General features: G+C 41.8%; 1 protein-coding gene across 1 annotated transcript in view; it reads right to left on the reverse strand.

The window, feature by feature from the left end:
* The window catches only part of tbx15 (T-box transcription factor 15), a 41,148-nt gene extending 24,769 nt beyond the window's left edge, over positions 1-16,379 (reverse strand). The window contains exons 1-3 of the mRNA XM_034109331.2: positions 15,920-16,379; positions 8,765-8,972; positions 5,928-6,029 (exon numbers count right to left, since the gene is read on the reverse strand). Of these exons, the coding sequence (XP_033965222.1) occupies positions 5,928-6,029; positions 8,765-8,972; positions 15,920-16,106 (497 nt within the window). The 5' untranslated portion in view covers positions 16,107-16,379. The remainder of the gene's footprint in view (positions 1-5,927; positions 6,030-8,764; positions 8,973-15,919) is intronic.
* Positions 16,380-18,617: the final 2,238 nt, after the last annotated feature.

Below are 18,617 nucleotides of genomic sequence, written 5' to 3' on the forward strand. Positions count from 1 at the left end.
CTGCCACAACATAAGTAACCGGATCAGAGTACATTAAGTACAGTCCGCGGCATATCACTTCATAATGTATCACATATCTCCTTATCTGAGTCAGCTGAGCCGTATCTGGCCGTGCAACACTCACAGTGTCACATACTGTATGCAGAAGTATTATTTTAAGCAACACATAAGTTGACGAAACACTCAAAATGTAATTAAAGTCAGATCGTGTTTTAGACGGGGCAGTGATATCATAAACCTGTTAATGTACGCATTCAAACACTTTTTCTTTTGCCAGCTGTATTCACCTTGCAGGTGCAGCTATGTGGCTTTTATCCTGGATAAAGTGTTTAAGTCATGGATGTTTAAAGTTTAACTTCTTCATTTTTGACTAGTATTAAAGTTCACTTTTCATTCAGGAATTATGACGCTGCGCTGTCAGTATGCTTCTCCATGTTTGTGATTGGTCGAATGCTCCAGATACCACCCCTCTCATGTGAACGCGCACCTAACTAGATAGGACACGGCTGGCTTGAGCGATCCACTTGATAACCAGCGTCGTAGGACAGTTTAGCGAGAGCGCGTATGTTTTGGATTAGGCCAACCGGCTAACTCAAACATATCCAGGTTAGGTTGAACCAGCTTCGTAGTATAGGCCCCTGATGTCTTATACACTTAACAACAAACCAACCACAGTTATTTGGTAAACAATATACGCCATAGTCATCACAGGAAGCCAGGTTTCACTCGACCTCTATGATAAAGCAATAATATGTCTTGCTTAATTGTAATTAGTGCAAATTAGGACTTAAAGGTGGGGTAGGTCATTTTGGAGCAACCAGCTCGAGTGCGCCAGAATTTGAAAATACACAGCTGGAACAAATCTGCCACTTCCTTACAGAGCCCCTCCTCCAACACACACGAACGCGCACATGACCAATGAGGGCACGAGATAAGTCTGTGCCCCGATGGAAGGCTGACAGGCAGGTAGGCCATCCAGTTACTTTAGCCGGCTCAGATGATTGGTCGTGCTTTTCACAGAACCACGGCTTCCACAGATGATATATTGTTATGGATTTGTTGTCAAAGATATTCATGGCTATCGGGATGTTAAGAGCATTCCATGGAATATAACAAAGTGTGTCTCGAGCCGGTTTCTCAAAGTAAACTTTGTGTCACAGACCAATAGTCCTTATTGTAATATAATCTGCTGGTTATAAGCCCTATTTGGCAAAGTGTCTTTACATTACTGAATCTCTTCATATTAAACTTTTCTGTAGCGCTGTATGCTCTTATCTTTTTTCGTTTACAATCTTTGCAACAAACTCTGTACCAAAACCCTTTTTCAGATACTAATGAAAAAAAGTCGAGTATTACCTTCAAAAGTTGTATAAAATGTATTAATGTATTAGGTGATGAAATACGGGGCAATGAAACACAAGAAGGAACACTTTAACTACCTGTTCTTTATTACAGCTTTTTAATACCAAGCACACACCTCAACACTAAGCTCTGACCTTTACCCTGACACACACACACACACACACACACACACACACACACACACACACACACACACACACACACACACACACACACACACACACACACACACACACACACACACACACACACACACACACAGGGTGCCAGGCGTTTCTGTAATTTCCTGTTTGGAGCTGTTTAGGGTTACGCTCGGCGTCGCAGGGAAAGTGTTAAGGAACGAGGAAACGTTAGCCCCAAACAGGACTGGGATCTGATTAGTCCCCGCTTTCATCTTCCATACATCTGCCATCTGGCTCTGGCACCATCAATACAGCCTGGACTTTATGTGACACTCTTACTGGACCGAGGAGGAGGGTCCTTCCCAGCAAACTCAAAACCAAACTGCTCTATTTCTCTCTGTTTTTCACACACACACACACACACACACACACACACACACACACACACACACACACACACACACACACACACACACACACACACACACACACACACACACACACACACACACACACACACACACACACACACACACACACACACACACACACACACACACACACACACACTCTCTCTTGCCAAACCAGGCTGAGTATTGGGTTACTGTACTGACGGAGTAAATATTGCTATTGAATTACATTCAGGGTTGACCGGTGTTGTGTCTGTTATAAGAGAAGACCAAAGTGTGTGTGTGTGTGTGTGTGTGTGTGTGTGTGTGTGTGTGTGTGTGTGTGTGTGTGTGTGTGTGTGTGTGTGTGTGTGTGTGTGTGTGTGTGTGTGTGTGTGTGTGTGTGTGTGTGTGTGTCTTATGAGTGCTGAATGTCCTCCCACAAAGATAGATAACTGATAGATGTTGCCCACCGTCACGTCTCCATGGAGACCTGCTAGAGGTCAGTATTTATAGGTTCAAGGTTCAAGCTGGTTTGCAGTTCCTGTCGTGTGTCTGCGTTCTGAGTGTGTGTTTAGGATTGAGGTCGAATGAAGCTGTTTCCGTCTGCTTTCTCCCCTTCACGGTGTTGTTTAATTGTGCGAGTACCCAGCTGGGTGCGTGTTTTCTTTTTGAATGGATATGGGACCGAGCTGATCCAAGTCCTCCACAAAGTGAGAAAATAAAGAAAATACAACATTTTGTTTCATCTCTTTGTGTCTGTGATGTGGTTCCTATTGTGATTCTTCTATTTCTGGATTGAGAGGATACGGGAAATGTGCCTCACTTGGAAATAGTATACATTTTAAAAGGGGGAGACGGAGGAGAAGACATAGCCTGACTCTAACCAAGATTATAACTTTTAATGACGGCATAAATGTGTGCGTGCGCGTGTGCGTGCGTGCGTGTGTGCGTGCGTGTGTGCGTGTGTGTGTGCGTGTGTGTGTGTGCGTGTGCGTGTGTGTGTGCGTGTGTGTGTGTGGAAGCTAGTTGCAGCTAGGCAGCCTCCCCGCTCAGAGGCTGAACCCAGCGCTCACGAGGACTGTCCACATGAAAGCGTGTAATAAAGGCAGATTTAATGAGTGCGGTCCCAATGAGACGTTCCTAAAGAGAGGCGAGGAGCCCACGTACAGCGAGGCGATTCCAATAAAGACCTTCCTTTCCAGACCTCAAACTCCCCGACCTGAGAGCCACACCATGCAGCGACAGCTTCAGCTCAGTTTTCAAAGGCCTGTGGGATGTTCTCGAGCCAGGAGAGAGACTTCCTGGATGCAGAGCGGAGAGAGGTGGCGGGGCAGAACGCCTCACAGTCTTTATTCTTATTCCTGACAGGACTTCTTGTGTCAGGATGATGTGCGTGGAGGGGAGGGGGAGGAGCCGTCTCCGTTTCCTGCTCCGATGGCATGACAACACTCCCTGTAAATATGTCTCATGTCGTTGAACTGTGGTTCAAAATGTGCTCACGGCCTTTAAAGCACGCTCACACACTACGTCCACACACTGGAGAACGACGTGTTTGAAGACGTGTCTCGAATTGTACGTCGCATCAAATAAATTATTATACAGATTTTAAGGTATTTTATGCTTTGATAGGAGTTACTGAATATCATCACCGGTTTAACTTCTATATTTTGAATTGTGTGTATGAGATAAACACTAGTCTGCACCTATATAAATAAAAATGATGATACATACATTGGAGCCAAATCTATATTTGTCGTATCCTTGTGTTATGTCTGTGTGCCATCACGCTCCATTGTGATTTTATATTACGTTGACAGCCGTTTCCTTCAGATAAATACTTCCCACTTTGAATAAATGAAGTCTAATTGTCGTCCTCACTATTGGTCTAAATCAGGGGTGTCAAACTCAAATTCATCGCGGGCCACATTAGCATTATGGTTGCACTCAAAGGGCCGGTTGTAACTATATAAATATATAATATATACCATATAATGTATTATATTACATTATTGCCTCTGAATTGGATTATTATCGGATAGGGTAATAACTTAGTAAGTAACTACGTCTGAAAGCAGAAGTCCAGGGCAAATAATTCTCTCTTCAGTGCGCATGTCACAGTGCGCGATGCATTGTGGGACATGTCATCTGTAAAGTGGCATGTAACAGTATAATAACGTATTATATTCTTTGCAAGCTCTTGCGGGCCACATCAGATGAAGTCGTGGGCCGGATTTGGCCCCCGGGCCTTGAGTTTGACACCCCTGGTCTAAATGCTAAATCGGAGGCTAAAATGCTAAATTATTGTCAGGATTTTGACATGTGTAGTGATATATGGAAAGGCCAGGCTTATAAAGCTTACGCTCAGGTTTGAATCTAGTATGTAAAATATGATTTTGAAATTAAACTTCTTTGCACTTGAATGTTATATAACATGTCTTACATTTGAGATACATCTGGTTACTTCCTGTATGTCTCTTACTTTTAAAAATCTAATGTTTTCCGTCGCGCGCTCAAGCTCTATTGCCGTCCATCATTTGTCTCAACTTATTTGTTCTATCGAGGTCATTTAAATATCTCTTGAAAGAAAAAGTGGTATTTCTAATTCCAACCATCAGTTCTTAATATAACCTTTTTAAAAAGCGTCTCCCGGCAGCTTTCTGAGTCCCTTACTGGTCAAACTGTAACGAGGTAGCTCTGGGTTATGTGCCATTATCACTTCCTCACACACGGCCTGAACCGCCATCAACTCTCAGACGCAGCTGTTGAATCTGCAGGTAAAGTGCACACACTGTTCTCATCTTCTTCCTCTCACTTCCTCGTTGCAGTAATAATACCAGAACACATTATATTGAGCTATAAAAGTAAGCCTGTAAAACGCCCACAGTGGACGGCAGCAGGTATACGTGCACGTCCCATGTTCTTTTTCCATCTCAACCTCATTTCTTCCATGTGCACGTCACCAGAGCCGAATGTGGAGTTATCCTATTTTCAGCCTGTGGCTCTGAAGCCGGCGGGATGATGAACACATTTCAACCTCTCTGGCTCAGACTTCTGGGACTCGCTGAGGGCCAGGACATCAGTCTTATTACACATCCAGAGGGATCCGTCGTGAAGCAGCCTTCCTCCAGCACATGCACACTCTAATCACGCTCGCTTCACTTCACCCGTGTACATGACGGGGACTTGTCTCCGTGTTGCCAACAAGAAGACGGGACAGGTTGGAGCGGTTAGGAGAAAGCTGGGAACTCTTTACTTTGGTCCAAATCCTCCGACTAAGAACCGGTGTGAAGAGGAGACAACTCCAACTCGGTCAACATGTTTACACCCGGTCCGGGAGTTGAGAATCTCCCAGGGAAATACAGCATGCGTTCCGGCTGCAGCAGGAGCGTGTCCGCGCTCATGCAGATATGACGTGTGTGTGTGTGTGTGTGTGTGTGTGTGTGTGTGTGTGTGTGTGTGTGTGTGTGTGTGTGTGTGTGTGTGTGTGTGTGTGTCATGTACAGCTGTGCATCTATTCACATCTCTGCAGAGTAAAGCAGCTGAAAGTCTTCTGTTGTGCAGAATGTGCGCCTTTCTGAAGACAATGAATCAGTGTTTTCTATGCATTTCAACTATATTAGATTTCTTGTTTCTTATATTTTATGTATGCACCATGACATCAAGTCACATTCCGAGTATGTGTGAACCTGGCAATTAACCTGTTTCTGATTCTGATGTGAAGCATCTGAAGCAGCAGTCAGATCATTATGGGGCGCTAAACTACCCACTGAAATCCAAAAGAGAGAAATCCTTTTGGTTGAGGACTCTTGGGATACATTTCTGCTTCGGAGGAGGAGTACAATGCCAAGGAAGCTAAATTAAATGTGCAAAGACTATTAACTGTAAAACCTCTGTTCCAGATTAGTTGGTGTGTGATTTACGTGTGTGTGTGTGTGTGTGTGTGTGTGTGTGTGTGTGTGTGTGTGTGTGTGTGTGTGTGTGTGTGTGTGTGTGTGTGTGTGTGTGTGTGTGTGCGTGTGCGTGCGTGTGTGTGTGTGTGTAAGGAATCTACCTGTATCTCTTGTTGTCCACAGCCACGATGTCCATGGCGATGTAATACTGCTGGTGAGGGTCCAGGCCGGCGATCTTGACTCGCATGGCAGGAAACATCCTCCTGGAAGAGAGAAGAACAACATGAAGTGATGAGTTTCTGTCCACTTCCTCCCGCTATTTAAATGAGGAAACATATGAACATTTTAAATAAAGCCTCTGAAAATAGCGTTTGTGCAGAAACTCAGCGTCAGTGCAATGAGACCGTGAGCCCGGCAGCTGTCGGTAAACGAGCTCACAACCAATATGCAAATCAACTCAAATGTAAACACTTCATATCTTGTGTCTGCAGCTGTGAACCTGAGGTATACCTCTACTCAAACTAGATTATTTATAGAAGCAAGAAATAAGAGTTTTTAATTCAAATAAAAAACGTTATATCAAAACAAGTATGCCTACACCTGCAAGTGTTTAAAGTATAATCCTATTCCACATTGCAAAGGTTAACGATCAACCAGGCCTTTTTATATCAGGTCGCCGGATCAACAAAACATCCAAAAAGAAATTATTGAGAAATCAAAAAACATTAGAAAATCCATCTCAGAAAGTGAGTCCGTCACTCCAACCGATCCTGACTTTTATTACGATTTTTTAATCATCATAAATGTTTTTGCAGTCAAGCATTTAATTTGAGCGCGTGAACGACACGATGGACTCTTACATCATCGTAACCGCTGGATTAACTCGTAAATTACACAACTGTGTCTGCTTCACTGGACACACGGCATTATAGGATTTAGATATTAAAGTAATGGGAAATAAGATTTTACAAACATTTATTAATTATTATTTGCGTTCAAACATTAATATTTGTTTTCTACTTACAGAACTATTTGACATTCCTTTACAACCATTCAGATGTAAACACAGATGTTTGTTCAGTGCTGAGTAAACCCACCAAACAGCAAGGACACCTTTTTAGAAAGACCACCATTTAAAAACAGAATATTAAAAATAATATAGCAATTTCATTTTGGTTATTTTAAGCTGCAATTTCAAAGATACTTAAATAAAATGCAGGCGTTTCAGACTAACTGGTGCTGGTTTGCTTCAAAGATTAAATGGGGAAGTCTCCTCTGCAGCTTGTGGTCGGTCAGAGTTCAGGATGATAGGAAATACACTCTTTAGCTGTATTGAATTAAATCTAATAAATAAAAAACTCTCTGCCATTACTCTGATTTATGGATTTATTTAAAATGTAATACATTAAATTGATCTTTTCATGAAATATTTCCAGTCTCTCTTCCCAGCTTGTAAATATTTCCGTTATTTAAGTGTAAAGAAATCACGAGTTTTATATTACCATGCCACTGTGACCTCTGACCTTTATGAAATTAGGAGTTATTCCGTGGCTTAAGTTTTCTATTTTAACACAATGCTTTTAAAATGTCATAAAAACAAATGTATTTTTTTGTCTTTGAACGAGTTTGACAAACATCTCCTCCCCTTGGCTGCAGACTGACGCTTGAGATCCATGCACAACCCCGGAAATGGTAGTAAAAGAAAAAAGCCCAGTGCCTATATTAGCAGTCTATGAAGAGAAGGAGACATTTGAACTTAATTCCTCGTTTTGCACTTCAAACATTTCATTTAAAGGTCGTAAATCGGGGCCTGCCTAATGAGAACAGAGGGCTGCTCGCCTGCTTCCCCCCCTCCCCCGCTTCTGGATTTATGAGCTTATTATGAGCAGGCCGTGAAATACAGTCACTCCGCTTCAGCAAGAAATGATTGTCGCGCTATTTATGAGCTGATTACCAATTTAAAGCCAATTCATAAAAGCAGCCAAGTGTATGGTGCGTAACGAGCAAAGAGCGACTTTACATTAACCTGAAGTCAGAACTGAGAGGAGGAGCTGGAAAAAAGAATACTGACATACGGAAAGAAATAAGATTTAGATATAAAAGAATATATAACTGTGGTTTCAAAACTAATAGATGGACTTTTTATCCATCTACATGAGTTATGTATTACAAAAAAGAAATCTCTTGACTTTAACACGTTTTCATTCTGGTTTGATAAAAAACAGTTGGATCCATAAAACCTTTCTTTATAAGACTGACTTGCCCAATTAAAATGTTCCACGCATAAAATGCATTATTAGAATGAACCAGTTCACCATTTCCAGGTTAAAAAGTGTGGGAAAATACAAAACAATGTATTTTATAAAGTACCACACGGACTTTTCCTTATTATTTAATACAATAAACCTGGATGAAATGATTAAACTTCACTCTTGTCATGAATTTTGTTTCAATAACATTTTTAAAGATGTATTTCACCTCGCTGACATATAATCTGAGAACAAACACCTTAAATTCTCCACACGATAAAGAACGTGTTAATGGAGGCCGTCTGCCGTAAAGCGATATTAACCCTGATGTCAGTCACGTGCACCGTCGGGGAAATGTAAGTGTGATGTGCGGTGCTCCGGGCAGTCTGCGGGGAGAGGAGCTCTTTCCTGCGGGTCAACCTCTGCGCTTACTCCGGGTTTGCAGCACTACTGGCCCGGGAGAGCAACACATACCCCGGAACATGTTCCACAGATTAATGAGAACCAGCTCTCCTTATCCCGCGACATCAGGAGCAACAGCCGCGTCACGAAGGCCTGAACACAGCAGGGAGGCCTGCATGTGCAACACATTAACACCCAGCAACAGAGCAGAGGTGTGTGTGTGTGTGTGTGTGTGTGTGTGTGTGTGTGTGTGTGTGTGTGTGTGTGTGTGTGTGTGTGTGTGTGTGTGTGTGTGTGTGTGTGTGCGTGCGCGTGCGCGTGTGTGTGTGTGTGTGTTTCCGGCCTACCTGCCCGCCTTGGTGATGATCATCTCCGTGCCGATGTCATGGAAGCGCTTCCACAGGTCCGCGCACTGCAGCTCCACCTGGATCTCCTCCATGGAGGCGGGGGGCGACGGCTCGCAGGGGACCGGGGCCAGGTCGGCTGGGGAGTCGAAGGAGCACGACGTCCTCTCGGCCAGACCCTCTCCGTCCGAGCCGGGACTCGCCTCTGAGTCTGAGGGGAGACAGAGGAAGAGGATGAGAAGCCAGCTCTGAAACTGTGGAATTAAAATGCTTTACGCAGGAAACTTGGCACAGCGAGGAGGAGGCAGAGGCTCTCCGCTGACTCCAGATCACCTGCCGGCGGCAGCTCGGAGAGCAGCGGCAGTTTGGCTCGCTGGCTTTCTGGGCTGATGTCAAAAGCAGAATAAATGTTGCGTAAAGACTTGGAAATGGGATTTTCTTTTAAATTGGGCCACACAATGAAAAATTCTGATGGGAAACGTTTAGTACATTTAGTTTCCCACTTAAGGGTTCCTCCAGGACCGATTTTAACAGACTGAACATTCAGAGTCATCAACGGTCACCATGTTGGGGCAGATCAAAAAGTAATAATCCAGACGTCCAGGAAAGCTTTCCATCAGCCTCACACACACACACACACACACACACACACACACACACACACACACACACACACACACACACACACACACACACACACACACACACACACACACACACACACACACACACACACACACACACACACACACACACACACACACTTCATTTTAAACCAACATCAGGGTGGACACAATAACAAGTACATGGGACAATCTTCCAGAAGCATGTCAGACCTTTGGGAAGCAGTGAAGATGTTCCTTTCTTTGTCTTTTGTTTCTCTAATATTGACCTCTAACCTCTCACAACACTATCCTATTTAGTAAAAGTGATAATAATAATATATTACAACAGACTCTCAGAAAAAATCCACTTTTGCCAATTAACAACATTTTAAAACGTAATGTCCACTTTAAGAAAACTGAAACATTTCTCAACCAAGACTTTTTCAACTCGACCTCTAAAAGTTACTCGACACACGCGTGATGTTTTGAAACATGGTGGAAACTTGAGGGGTTCTATATCAAAACAGCGTCTCCAGCTGGGATGCTAAGTCCTCAACGCTCCACCTCAGATCTGCACTTCACCCTGATACAACTCACCACAACATGTCTCTTATTCCACTTTTCTCAGAAATAGTTTACAGCTGAATATGCTACACAACCCCCCCCCCCCCCCCAAAAAAATCTAATAATGTATTATGTATTGGGAGCCCTGACACGAGGAGGTTGACTTGGCAGAGGAAGGGCACACAAATACGGTTATGCAAATAGGGAGACGGGACAGCTTCCAGAACGAGCCAACACTGCTGGGAACAAGAGAGGAGTGATGGAGATAGGGGAGGAGGAAGAGGAGGAAAAGGAGGAGGAGGAGGAGGAGGAGGAGGAGGAGGAGGAGGAGGAGGAGGAGGGGGGTGTGATGACCACAGAGACACAGAGAGAGACTTTCCATCATCCTCTTCTTGGGAGATCCTCCCCGGGTCTCTGCCACACTATTTTCCCCTTCCTCTGCTTTAATTGTTCTCTCTCTCTCTCTCTCTCTCTCTCTCTCTCTCTCTCTCTCACACACAGCCGTATTTCTTCTACCGTACAGTATTAAAATGACATTCTGTTGTTTGTTATTCTGTTATGTATATTTGTGTTGTTGTTCCTTCAACTTGAACCACTTGGTTATATTGTATTGCACCACTAACTATTGTATGTCTTTCTTTGTTCACCATATTGTATGTTGCACCGTCAAAGCATTGTGCAGAGGACACTAACCCCTTCAGCCAGCGGCCCCTTGCTCGTGTATCAGGAAGGTTCAAATCCCAGCAAACAAAATGCACTTTTGTAGTTTCATCTTCACATGGGTCTAATATGACAGTATTCAGTGTGTGTGTGTGTGTGTGTGTGTGTGTGTGTGTGTGTGTGTGTGTGTGTGTGTGTGTGTGTGTGTGTGTGTGTGTGTGTGTGTGTGTATAACCGAGATGGACTAAATGTGTAACCCAGTTTTACACTTTCCTTTTGGCCATCGCAAAATGTACATTATATGTTTTTATAAATGTGTCTATTTTTGTATGTATATAGTCAGTCTGAAATATACTGTAGCTGCATCAATGAGGCAACGAGCTTCGAATGATCCAACTTCCAGGCTGATTTACACAAAGTGATTCCAACAAGTCTGTCACCTGGATTCAGACTTCTGTATTATGCGTTAATATCAGACATTCATCTAATATCAGCCGCTCGGTGTCATCGCCCGGACACATGCTCTGATTTCAGTGCATGCTATTACTTTTATGATTTAATATTAAATGATGATAAAGTAATTTCCATATACATAAAAGACCCAAAGTGTGTGTCCTGCACCCAGAGAATCAGGCTGGAGATGTGGGAGCTTGTGATGTTAATGTGTTTTCTTTAATGTTCGCATAAAAACTGAAATCTGCTTGAATATGTGCAACTGCCTGAAAGGACACACTGAGCTACTCATATCTGTACTGACATCTGAAACTGCAACACACACACACACACACACACACACACACACACACACACACACACACACACACACACACACACACACACACACACACACACACACACACACACACACACACACACACACATTCCACAGAGCCAGGACGATTAAAAGAAATAATTTGCCTTTCCAGCAGTCCGCCAATAGACACCCTGTCATCAACTGAAGGACCTGTTGGTCCCCTACCTCTCAACACACACACACTTACTGTACATCGACACACACACACACACACACACACACACACACACACACACACACACACACACACACACACACACACACACACACACACACATTAAGGTCCAAACCAAGAGCTATGACTGTATGTACAGACAAAAGCACCAATGTGTAGCTGCTATAGATCCGTGTTTTTTCCTATACATGTAAGCATCCAAGGATAATATGTTGTAGTTTATGTGAAGGTCTTCTTTTAGTTTCTAAATTGCACTCTCAGTTTAAATGTTTACGAGTTAATTTGTTCAACAAAAATAACACTGAATTAATCAAAACAGACATTCATCGATCAACAAAACCTGCCCAATTATCAGAAGGCGGCCCTGACATGTGCTCTGGTTGAAACAGACACACACACACTCTCTCTCACACACACACACACACACACACACACACACACACACACACACACACACACACACACACACACACACACACACACACACACACACACACACACACACACACACACACACACACACACACACACACACACACACACACACACACACACACACACACACACACACTCTCTCTCTCTCTTGCCGTTAAGGGCTAGTCTAGGCCTCATTAAATCCAGTCCACAGTAGGCCACTATTTCCTCTGAATTCAATAAAGTCAGTGTTCACATCAGCTTCAGGGCTGAAACCCGCTTTACGGAGGGATTTAGTTCATATACATTAAATATCACAGATAGTGTTTTTAATGTCGCAACAAAGAAAATGTTTAGGTTGATAAAAAATGTACTTCTGGTGGTTCTCCTCTGATGGAAAGCTTTTAGGAATGCGTATTATAGTTGAGTTAAGTTCTAACTATTTTTAAGTAAGGAGTAAATGTTACTTTTTGGAAAAGCCTCTTGTGGATAATAGTTTTAAAAGTGGGAGCTGCAGGGATGTGGGATATATCTTTATTATTTGTCTCACCTGGATTTGTAATCGTTTTTTTGTTTGCAGGAGCAGGTAAATATATCTCAATCTGATTTACAATATCCTACTCATTTAGAAAGATTAGGATACAGAAAATGAATCCCTTGTCTACAACGTTAAGTATTCTGTACAGCTATAAGTCATTAATAAAACCTAGAATGTTATTTTAACATTTCCAAACATACGAATTACAAATATAAAGCTTACATTTGGGAAACTTGTAAAAAAATCGATATTTTCCAAAAAAACAGTTTTCTTAAATTTGAGTATTTAAAAAGTAAAAGGCACCAAATAATGTTGTAACTCAATGAGGCGAAACATGCACCATAATACTATTAAAGAGCATGGACACATTTTAGTGTTTCCAATTTATAGATTATTAATGAGAAATGTAAAAGTTTAAGAGGTTAAAAAATTAGAGTTTGAAGTTATATTCTACTAATTAATTGAGCATCTTTAAATAGTCCTTTCAAAGGGGGAGTTGGTGAATGTAATGAAGTCTCAGCAGATTGCTGGAGTGGACAGAAGCGAGATCTCCATGAAATCACAAAGTAAGCACACAGAGCACCTGCCACTGATGAGAGTCAGCAGTAAAACCTTCATGTGCACACCTCTCTTTCAGCCTGTGTGCTTACAAGTAGAGAAACCAATAGAATAGAAGCTGCAGCGCCTGGATCATTTAAGGAGTATATTGTATACATTAATCCTCTTAATATGTAATGGACCGACTATGGGGCGTTAGCACTGAGTTGTATCTGTGCGTAATCTGTTCGTAAAAGCGAAACGTGTCACCTTGTAAATCAGCCTGCACGCAAGTAGAGAAATCAATAGAACGAACAGCGATTGGATAATTTAAGAGCTATATCATTAATTATTCATAAATCCTCTAAATATTGTAATTGACCCACGCCTATGAGGTAGCAGTGAGTTATATCTGTGCGTTAAAGCGAAAGGTGCCACCTTATAAATCACATAGTTTGAGCCAAGCATTCAATATTAAATTATACTAGATGTAGTTCAACTTGTTAATTAGTGTCTTAAAAGGTAAATATTATGGAGATGTGGTTGTAGCAGTTTTGTGAGGTCTAACTAAAACAGGGTTCTGTGCTGACTGAACCGTTCAGGCCTCTCAGGCCTGCCCTTGTCTTTGAGGCTAATAAACGTGTTATACGAGCAGCCGGCCTGCAGCTGAGTCAAAATAAAATCACTCCGTTAAGGATTCCTCTAAACCACATAATCTGACCACAGAGACTGCATGGCTGTTCTCGGTCACTGCTGCCCGGCGCGTCAAAGCGGAGGCTGGAGGACCCGAGGAGGACCAACTGAACCTGCCAGCAACCCGCCTGCTAATGAGAGCGAGGGGGGGGGGGGGGGGGCTGGCCGGGGCCTGGCTAATTTACTGAGCCACAAATACTAAATCTTTCCGGAACAAAAACCCAGGATACGGTGAACTGAAATACTTGTAATGCTGGATTTGAAAAAGGCCTGCAGGGTTGTATAATGAGATGTTTGGTGGATTAGCGTTGCCCCTTTAAAACACAAACAAGCTGTTCGTCATTAACAACACAGAAGTCAACTTTAGTCTCACCTCCCTAACTGCAATGCGCAGTTATATTATATTTTAAAGACAGCAACAACAATCTTCCCTTGACAGACAGAATCTCCATCATCAAATATTCTTCTAAAGGGTCAATTACTTTAGTTTTCTATATTTGTCAGTCACCAGTTTGAGAGCCGAGGAGCGGTGCAAGGCGCAGCTGCGGGTCAGACTGCAGCGTCGGCCTGAGCAAGCCTAGTATTTTAGTATTTATTTTGTATTTCTGCAAGTCTATACATTTCCACAAATAACTACATGCATGTGATTTAAATATAAGAGGACAGACCATTTTTGTATAGCCAAATTAAATATTGAATGCATAGAAACAAGCCTCATTTGGATCCATACTGCCCACAAAGATCACAACATCTAAATGTTGCGGCAAACGACAAAACGTAAACATTGTTTTATCAGAATTAAATAAATGTTCAGCTTTGTTTTTTGATAATTAATAATCAGCTGTGGGTCGAGCATGATACGCAACTGTGTGTCTGTGTTTTAAAATAAAATGTATACGTAACAGTTTAAAGCGAATCAGCGAGTTTAAAAATGTCCTCAGGTTCTGAAACGGAATGTGCAGCAGGTTCATCAACAGTTCTTCTTCAAACACTAAACTCTAAAATAAAACACCAATTACCTGCAATTACTTAATTCCATTAATGTAAAAGTACATGCTAATAATGTAATTCAAGTTTAAATTAAGTAAATGAAAAACCTGCTCAAAGAAAAATATATTTTGCTTACGTAGAAATTGTCTAGGTGTTGCAAAAAATTATCGCATGACTGACAAACATATTAAACTCAAATATCTTTAAAACTTCTAAATATATTTTAGCAACTTTCTTACCTTGCTATCTAATGTGTCCTGGGTGTACTACACATTGATTAAAAATGACCTAAATTGCTGTTTATCTTGAAAATAAATGTAAATGTGTATCATTATTAATTCAAATACAGTATACTTTATTAACATTATAAGCGAAGGCTAACTGGTTTGTAACAACTACCATATTCAAACTATTTCACGTTTTTCACGCAAGATGAAATCTGCTGTCTGTAAAAGTTGTCTGACCGCTCTCACAACAACATTGGATTTTCTGCCCTATTACTGCAAGTAATTGCAATCCAGCTCTGGGATGTTATTTCTCAGCAGTCTAAATTATGATAAACAGATATCTGGAAGATTTTGCCTGAAATGAAAAGGTGATTGACTTTGTGCTGCCAGCCGAGGCCTCCCTGCAGGCCTGCAGCCAACCAGGGAGCCAACAGAGAGCCACATCGTTTCACGCTTTGACTGACATTTCATTTCATGTATGTCTTATTGTGGAATCCACCAGTCCAGAGTCAGAACCTGGACCCTGTGACCCACCATGACAAAAGGGAACTATACTTTGCATTGTCTTGAGTCCCATCGTTTTAGGTTGTTTTGATTCATATGTTACTGATGCAAATGGGTGGATTTGGTGAATTATGTCGATGCATTTTCTGTGTTTTATTTCTGATAATTGCCAGGAATGTATTATCTGACTGTCTTTCTCTACAGGCCGGTATGCATGCGTTTTATAAACCTCATCAAGAGTAACACTCATCGCTGCAGCCGAGCGGAACCACATACACTCTTAAATGAAACGCCTCCACAGTCCCAGTGAGGCCGTGGAGCTTCTAGCTAAGCCCTGTCGTGGGTTGGGTCATTTAAAGTGGAGCCATGTTTTGACTCGGGACTCGCTTTCGTGCTATAACGGAGATCCGGGACATTATACGGTGTGGTGCACTGACCCGGGTCCATATCCAGACAGTGCGCCGCGTCCTCCCCCTCCGTGCCGAGGCTCTCCATGGACAGCTCCAGCTCCTTGTCCTCCCAGCCCCGGAGCTTCCTCTTCTTGTTGGAGCCGATCAGGGCTTCCACTGAAAACGCGTGGGCTCTCGAGCTCAGAGCTGCGGCAGATCGCCTCCTCTCACTCATTTCTCTCAAATCCACCCGAAGGGGGTGAGGCGGCGATAAACCCTCTCCGTCCGTCCCACGCAGTGAAGCAAAAACAGTGAAAACCGCTTAGAGTTTACAGCGGCGCGAACTCACCAAGTGTCCAAAATAATCCCAAACTGTGACTAGAAATGCCGCGTGAACTGTGCCATCCCGGCTGCGCGTGGACTGATAGTTTGGATTCACGCGTCTCTACGTGCTTCCACTCCGCGTCTTTCTTTTTCTCTTTCTGTCCCCCCAACTTCTCGCTGATTGATACTCACTTCTGGAGGAGTTTTTTTTTTCATGCGCAAAGGGGCGGTGCTACAGCTGTCTGTCAAACCGGAACATCCAATCAGAAGTTAGGAAACACAGCGAAAGAAAGTGTTTCGTGCAATGGGAGCTGAGGGAGACGCGCGTCCTGGAAGAGGAACATGCATCCTTTAGCAGAATAAGGAACCGATCCCATAATGAAAAATAAAATATCATATTATCGTTTTTCTTATTGTGTCCAAATCTGCTTTAAGCCTATATTTCCCTGCAACCAAAATGTGATTAAAGGCCAAACAGAAACATAAAATAACCAGTGTCACTTTGTGTTGCATTTTGTATTTGAATTGACCTCACCATCCAGTCTGATGTCTCCCTCTTCACCTCCTGCAGCTTCACTTCTCCTCCTCTTCATGCCATGGGCCCTCACCTCGAGGCCCCTCATCCATCCCGAAGTCATTTTGATATCTAACTTTTCACCAACTCTGTCCGAGCCGCTGATTGCATCATTAGGACTGAAGGAAAAGTCACATTACAGCTTCATTGTGTCGCGCGACAGCTGAGGAGCAGATCTGCGCGAGACAGGTGGACTGAGCTCAAACAGGCACGAGGAGATTAGCAAGTGAAATGATTTCTGCTCGGCCTTTTACAGCCGCTTACAGAAAACACATTTATATAATGGACAATAAAATAGTGTTTGAAACCGTTTAAAGGGACATTTAGAAGCAGGTTTAGATTTGGAGTTTCGATCAGCAGCTATTTATTCTATTAGCCATTAGATAATAACGTTGTTAATTTTACTCAAACATGATAAAGCCAATCCTCCCTATAATAAGCACATTTTTTGCTATTTTAATAAAACAAATATATATTGACTCTGGCCTCATGCAAATAAGACATGTTTTTAAAAGCGAGTAAAGATATAAATAAAAGAATAGAAAATACGTAATTTTTGAAATAATAATAAGTCAAGTCATCTAAATAGCTCTATAGAACATACATCACAAGGGGTTATATACACAAGTAAAATAAATAAGACTATAATAATAATAATAATAATAATAAATGCTTTAAGCAGCTTCTACACCGCGGGGGAGAATATATCAGAGTAAATAAGAGAGGGTGATCTCTGCAGAGGAGAGACGGAGTCAACCTGCGGGAAACGCATCTGTCCGAAGGTGCATTTGTAGATTTGAAACGCATATCAAAGTGCGCACCTGGCCTACAATACAAATGAAAAGTGAAAACTACGATATTAAGTCTGAATCAAAACCATAATGTCGTTTGAAATGAAGTAGCCTCTATCGCAGAAATATTTTACCACAGCCTAAACAAACAAGTCATCTCACACAAATATGTGCATTCATCGTTTTACACGTTTTGACAAGTTTACGTTAGTGCGTAATTAGCCCAAATGTCATCAGCTTACAAGTTGACGTAATATGACGTAATACTGACGCAATGTGCATTTGGTGCCTTTTTGACGCTCTCATTTAATATAAATAATATAGTAGATGAGAGGTTTAAACTAATTTGTGCGTACTCAATCAGATATTCAGAGGAAAATAAATAATGTGGATATGAATGGCATTTGACGATTGTAACCTGCGGGTGCTGATTTTACGAGATGATTTTGTGCGACTAAAGGCTTGTGCGTATAAACAAGTAAACATTCTTCGTGTAAGCTCGTGAGTGTGTATATGGGTGGGTGGGTTTAAATCTCTGTGGGATAAACTCGTAAAACACACACAGTAACAAATAAAACCAACTGTTTGGATCAGTTATAGCTGCGATGCCATCTCATTAAGTCAATATGTTTCTGTATATTTCTATATATTGCCATAGTGAAATTGTATATTGTAGAGTATTCAAATGTATTTTGTATATATTTTTTAGATACTCTGTAATGATGTATAGTTGCTGTTAATGTTAATTTCTAGTTTGATTATATGTGTATGTTATTCTATCTTTTAAATATTGTAACTCATGTGTCATGCTGCTGTGACAAAAATAATTTCCAAATGTGTGATGAAGGAAGTATTAGAGTAGTATCAGAGATCGATATATCTAAAAGGGTCAATAGTATACAATGTTTTTTTCTTCTCCAACACTTGCTGATTTATCTTGCGGTGGTTTGTACATTTTCAAAACACGCTATTCTTATCAGGTTTTTTTTCTGTTTTTACCAGAGTTTGTCCTCTTTACCCAAACACAGAGATCTTTGTTTTTTTGCTGATAACAGAC

The sequence above is a fragment of the Pseudochaenichthys georgianus genome, chromosome 21 (assembly GCF_902827115.2).
Source record: "Pseudochaenichthys georgianus chromosome 21, fPseGeo1.2, whole genome shotgun sequence".
NCBI classification, from domain to species: domain Eukaryota; kingdom Metazoa; phylum Chordata; class Actinopteri; order Perciformes; family Channichthyidae; genus Pseudochaenichthys; species Pseudochaenichthys georgianus.